Source organism: Lottia gigantea (genome assembly GCF_000327385.1).
Source record: "Lottia gigantea unplaced genomic scaffold LOTGIsca_68, whole genome shotgun sequence".
Taxonomy (NCBI): Eukaryota; Metazoa; Mollusca; class Gastropoda; family Lottiidae; genus Lottia; species Lottia gigantea.
The window spans coordinates 173,339-180,327 of NW_008710315.1; the positions used below are offsets into that span (position 1 = coordinate 173,339).

Sequence of the window (6,989 nt, forward strand, 5' to 3'; positions counted from 1 at the left end):
AGTTGGTTGCATATTTTGACAGTTGTTATGTTGATATGATCCTGCCTTTAAATGCTTAACAAGATAACCCTCCGACTCAATAAATATTTTCTGATGATACACAGCGTCGAATTAAAAAATATATACGAAGAAGTCGGAAAATATCTTTAGAACGTTTACAATTCCTTCCAACATCCAGGATTTACTATACAAAGATGGGGTGAATTAATGAGGCTCAGTCGCAATGGAATATGGCTTCAAATTAGTTTCTAAGGAACATTTATAATGACAACTGGAATCGACTTTGACCAAGTGTCTTTCTTAATTACTTGTCTGATCGATGGTGACACATTTTTACAGATTGTCTTTCTCGCTACCTCATCGATTTATCCTAGAAATTGTAATATTTGAAAGATTAGGGATAGCCTATACAAATATGGAGGTCAGGGGCGTTATCTAGAAAATGCCAGAAGGCCAAAAGTGAGAGGTGAGGCCGGAAATCTACCAGCGGCGGCCCCTAAGAAGCCAACGAATTTCAGATGATCCGAGATGAATTTTGAGCATTTAGAGGGCACATGCCTAATGGGTTGGGGGGGGGGGGGGGGGCTTGGCTCAGTGGAGTTTGATCAAGGTCCTTCTGGGCAACCGGTCTGTTATTTTAGAGTGAAGAACCTCATCGTTCCATTGACCTAATTCTTGTTATACAAATTATATTTTGAATTCAATTACGACGGACGTTCAAAACTACATTCTGTTCCTGCATTTGGTATACCAACTTGATAGCTTGTGCAAGAAACTGGGCGAGCAAAAAGTGCAAAAGTGGGTGAATTAGTGGAAATTGAATGAGTCATGCTGCGGACATACGAATGCGAATCTTGAGTGCCAGCGCTTCCACAAGATTATCGCTTAACCAACAGGATTTATAATATCAAACCAGTTTGATATTTGTTGCCGATTGTTATATCGTCTGCAAGACAGTGTCATCATCCAATTTATTTTCCTTTCAATTGCATGATCCGCACGTGATTGTCGACAGAGCGGAATACGACAAAAAACCGCTGACCAAGACCGTTTGGGTACCCGCAGCAAAAGCCTTCACAAGCAAAATATGACATTATTGTTAGCACTCAAATGCGTTCACCACTGTTTATGGACCACGCCATAGTTACACCACTGTACGACATAACCTTCAAGGTAAACAAGCGAAGTTATAGCCTTGAAGTCCTACAGGGATGGTTGCATCTCCGGAAATTTTCAAAATATCCATCAAATCATATCAGAAGTTACGGCTGCGTAATCACCGACAAAGTCAATGTTGTCATAGCTAATCGAAACCCGAGCCAATACATCCTTTTGGTCATGAAGCATGGAGAAAATAATTACTTAAATCATGGCCGAGATGCAATCAGCAATTTTAAAAATGAATGTCGAACATGATTTATCAATTTATTATTACGACACTTTTATTATTTTCTATGATATTATGTTCGGTCATACGACACTCTCTCTCTAGTAGACTGGCTGACATTTAAAAATCGCAATATCATAAAGTTAAAGAGATGCTTGATGAGCGTAAAGGTGTAGTAATTTGATAGGCTCTTTTTTCCAATGATACGAGTATTTCAGTACGGGTTTTGAATTGATTTACAAAGGGAATGGGTAACACAGTAAGTGTTTGGAACGCTATAAGGTGTTGGAATTGATTTTTGACTTCTAAGGAAATGGGTAACCCAGTAAGTGTTTTGAACATTGTAAGGTGTTGGAATTGATTTTAAGAAAATTGGTAACACAGTCGGGGTTTGTGATAAATATATACATTCTTCAGAAAGTGATTAAACCCACAAAATTAGATCCACTAGTTATTACAATGGATACAGAAACAAAATTTAATTCAGCTGTATGTAGCTGAACAAATTTAGGGGTTGGAATTTATTTCCAAGGGTTTGGAGCTTTGTAAAGCAAGGATATGGATTTCCCTGAACATGGGTATAACATCCTTTTAAGGTACACAATGATCTAAACGGTCTGGCTTGCTTTTCTAGTTTTGACTAACCAGGGTTCCTTAGTCTGTAGCACAAGGATCCGGATCTTTTGTGTAGTGGGCAATAGTTCGTCACTATTCAATTGACCACTTGCGAACAAATATTGACAATTTGTAGCGAATTAACAAATGCTCGTGAGTGTTAGTCTTTGATTTTCAACTTTTCCCATCTTGAAACATGTCGGCCAAATATTTATATTATTCATAAATTAATCTGCATATTATGGAAGTCGTCGTCTTTGGAGATTTCTCAAGGAGTGGATATTGTCTGCGGCGATTCCCCGTGAGATCTTTAGTGTGCACCATATTTTTAATGTAATAGAGCCTTTCATAAGCACTAAAATTCATGTGGAGAGAATGTCACGGCTTTCGATATTCTCTCCGGACGTTTACACCATTAAATATCTGCAAATGAGTTCTGATAGATGGCAATTCGTCGCCTGCTGCGGTGACATTAAAATTTCAATTTTTTAGCAATAACGATGTGCCATTTTCAGCACAAATCAATACAACATATCTATTAAAGGTAGTCATAATTTCCTAATCGATAGCTGTAAAAGGCACGAGTGTTTCAAAGACTCAGTGGGAGTGCTTGTCCTAATTGCATATTTATTTACATTTATGTGAACATTTTAGAAAATGCATTTGAATTTATTGAAGTTATTGCTTTTATATCTTGCCATCTTGTGTTTTATTTCCAACTGTCAGGAGATTATTTCCGTACCCCGAGGGTCTTGGTGTGATGCTGTATTCAATCTAATACGACCAGTTGTTTTCTCCACACAAGGCTGTTCGACCTACAACTTCTGACAGGGGGAAACAGGTTAACAAAATCGAAGACATCTCTTTATGATGTTGATGTATGCGAGATCTGGCAAACACTTTCCGGAACACCCGCAACCACTCTTTCTGTTTCTTTACATGTGGTTGTCACCATCTAGTTGCCTTGAATCGCTAGTCGACCTAAGCGAACTAGCAACTCGAAGTAAACAACATCTTTCCGTTCATCTTTCAGTATAATTATTGAACTAAATCTTCAACTATTAACTAGAACATTGAATTACATGTTATTGCAAATTTTGTTCAAATCGTGTATAATCTCTATAATTACCCATTCGACCTCTAGACAGTATGTTTACGTTGGTGGAAAGGTTTTGCTTTAAAAAGTTAAATTGAAACAAATGATGCGCCTACACAAACATCATAGAGCTTAGTCGAAAAGGTCAACCACAAACGCGAAAAAAATCTATGGTTTGGCATTTTTAAGTATTTGTCCTTACTCTACGTTAAAGAGAAAATAACAATTTTGTCTTTTCCTGTTGATTAAGATGAATTGTTATTTAATTTCAAATGCCATGGAATGCCGAATGCCAACGCCTACTTCAATCGAAGCACAAAGGCACACATTAAACCAATAAAATGACGGATTACGCGTGAGAAAAATACCATCTCTTTTCCTGAAGCCTCTTAAAATCTTTCAATTAACTGGCAAAATACAATTGCGGTTTTAAATGTTTTTAAAGTGAAACCATTTATCAAGAGTACAATTTGTGGATTCAATCGAGGGCGGAGATGTAAAATCGTTTGAATAATCCTTTTCCTATCTTAACAATGTCAAGCTTTTACGCCTTAGTATTATACCTTGACTGCAATAGCCAACTTTCTTGTATTAAAATGCAGTTATTGGACTGGATTATACGCAAGCAAATACAGCCTATCATAGCTATTTTTGTTTAAAGACTGTTGAGGACTCTGATTGGTTTTACTTAATTGAATACTGCCAAACAAAATCGCTGGATTTATTAACATAATTATGTAATACAAAAAAAGTTGGCTTTTGCAGACAAGGTATAAGACACAGTTCGTAATAGCTTGATATCGTGACGACGTTTTTTACCATACAATGAATGCGTCTTATCTCGAAGCAGATTTTTTTAATGTTCGCAGTTGTTGGACTGTTGATATACATGGCTTTGTCATCCCAGTCGCTCATGAATGAACCACGTTAAAGATCCCTCGACAGTTGGAAATCGAAAAAGAGCAGGCTAATGCCGTTGTCCTGGCAAAATTTTCCTCATTGCACCCTGCCTGGCGTTGCCCGTCTTCATTAGCCCACATGGTGCAGAAAAGTACGACGTAAAACTCCATTTCAATTCATTTCCTCATGAATGATCCAGGATAATCATTGTTGATTTTGTCGTCTTTTTGACTGCGATTAGGATATATATTATTTGCAGCTTCCTTTCCATATTTAAGATTTTTGCTTTGGGCGTTAGGTTATTAATGTAATCAGGGGAAAACTGATACAACTTAGGTCCGGCTATGTTCCAAAGTATAATCACGATTTCCGTTCGGAAAGTCAAAGTCCTCCTCCAGTAAACACATATCGCCGACAAGGTGGCTGCTAGTAGATGACAAGTTAGTCAACTTCCAATAAACTGATATCGCAGACGGACAAGGTAGTTATTGGTGGATGGCAAGTCAACGTCCTTTTCCAGTAAACTGATATTGCAGACAATTTGGTTGTTGGTAGATGACAAGTTAACGTCCACTTACAGTAAACTGATTCGCAGAGAAGGTAGTTGTTATTGGATGACAAGTTAAAGCCCTCTTCCAACTTAATAATATCGTAGACAGGGTAGTTGTTGGTAGATGACAAGTTTAAATCCGCTGCCAGTAAACTGATTTCGTAGACAAGGTAGTTGTTGGTAGATGACAAGTCAACGACCCCTTCCAGTAAACTGATATCGGAACAAGGTAGTTGTTGGTAGATGACAAGTAAACGTCCTCTACCAGTAAACTGATATGGCAGAGAAGGTAGTTATTATTGGATGACAAGTAAACGACCTCGTCCAGTAAACTGATATCGCAGACAGAGTAGTTGTTGGTAGATGACAAGTTTAAATCCGCTGCCAGTAAACTGATTTCGTAGACAAGGTAGTTGTTGGTAGATGACAAGTCAACGACCCCTTCCAGTAAACCGATATCGGAACAAGGTAGTTGTTGGTAGATGACAAGTCAACGACCTCTTCCAGTAAACTGATATCGGAAACAAGATAGCTGTTGCTAGTCTTAGAAGTTGGTGGTAGTAACCGTAACCTCTTACACAGCACCAGATGCATCAAATTTGCATGAGGTAATTCCAAGTGATCAGACAAATTGAGAATAATCTGTCGTAAATGGAAATATACGAGGCACGGTGATCGGTACGAGATTATCGATACGGTAAGAAAAAGCTAGAAGAAGCGAATACATCCTTAATCTTGATGCAGCATGGGGGTTCGGCCCTATCCATCCACTCACAGAATTAATTGGGCAATTACTACGTATTTTCCTTGTTACTGATCAATTTCTAAAAAGACATGTACCAAGAATATTAAGAAGCACGTTACTCAAATTATCCACTTTCTCAAACACTGTAAGGTCATGTCTCCTCTCTGGACGGTATAATTGCATGAAAAACACCACCTTTATTTCCAATATCAGCAAGATGTTTTTCATGTAATGCCACTATCTCATCTATTTCTGGCCCGTAGATTGTGTTTACTCTACATGATAAGCGGCATGTTTTCTTCAGATTCATTATCATCAAGGAATTGACAATATTTTTCTTCTATTTTGCTCCATGCTTGTAGTGTTTTCTTTGCCGAGGCAGTGACATGGTTTAAAGGAACTTTCAGTTTCAATCCAAATATTGCCAGTAATGGTTTTGTACACTCCAAATTAGTCTATTATCCCATTATTCGAATAAAAGCATTATCCCTTATTTTCGGTGCATTCCAAATACCTTACTATATAACTTTTACTCTCGATACTTTGGACGAGATTTTGATTAACGAATCGTTTTATTTGTACGGATTTTTATTAAGGTTAAGTACCAATTTGAAGTGGTAGAGGAATTTATGAAGCACTTTCTAGCTTCAAGATGGCAATTGCCAACCCATGAAATACAGGCTACTATAAAAGTATCGATAATAGTTCGCGAAAATATTACGTACCTTCTTAGACGTATATAGTAAAATTGAAAACATTCGAGAAGTACACTATAAAATGTCAACCTTCGAGAACTAACATACAATCATAAACCGAGTAATTATGAGGTCGTGAATAGTCTGCCATAAAATTGTTTACTAAGGAGTACTATGAAATAAAATGGTAAACTTATAAGTAGAATACCATTCCATTATTTATTAGTACTTAGATGGCTATAAGCTAAAGAGAGTTAACAATCGTATGGTTATCCAACGCACGCTTGCTGAACACGATGCAATCGACACCCTTTTGAATTTGTTTCAGAAGGCATGAACAAATACAAAATATTTTCTCGTGATCGAATTGGTATCTTTAAGCTAGCTAATTCGCTGTTCATGAGTTTGTTATCCTTGTCAATCACATGACGACGATTGATGTTATTTTTATATTATTTTCTTTTTCAGATCCATACACGAAGGTCACGTTAATTCTGTCGAACCGGAAAACCAAGAAGAGGAAGACCAGCACGTCTCGTGGAGATTGCAATCCGGAATGGAACGAAGCTTTAGTATTCAATTTACCTAACGAATATTTGGACACAATATGCATTGATGTTAGTGTTTTCCATGAAAATAAGATCGGAAACGACGAGTTATTAGGTCGCGTTCGATTATCGGGCGACTCGGATGGCGATGAAAATATCCATTGGCAAGATTTAGTCAGTTCTAAGTGTGCTCGAGCTCGGTGGCATCATCTGTCCTGACATACAGCTAGTGATCTTGATGACAAACTTGAAACGGCTACTTGTTGGTAAAGATTGGTTAGATGTTATTATGCATTGTCATAGAATAAGAGGTAAAGGTACGAAAGCTAGGGAAGAGTACAGGGCGAAACCTGAAATCACATATCTAAACTAATAAAAATATAATGTCCCATCAAAGTATCATCAAATCTGGCAAAGTACGATTATTTAATCAGATATAGGGACAGCAACCGC

General features: G+C 37.5%; 1 protein-coding gene across 1 annotated transcript in view; it reads left to right on the top strand.

The window, feature by feature from the left end:
* Sytalpha overlaps positions 1-6,755 on the top strand; it is a gene marked incomplete at both ends in the record, with an annotated part of 46,377 nt that extends 39,622 nt beyond the window's left edge. The window contains one exon of the mRNA XM_009065198.1: positions 6,457-6,755. Coding sequence (XP_009063446.1) covers positions 6,457-6,755 — 299 coding nt within the window. The remainder of the gene's footprint in view (positions 1-6,456) is intronic.
* Positions 6,756-6,989: the final 234 nt, after the last annotated feature.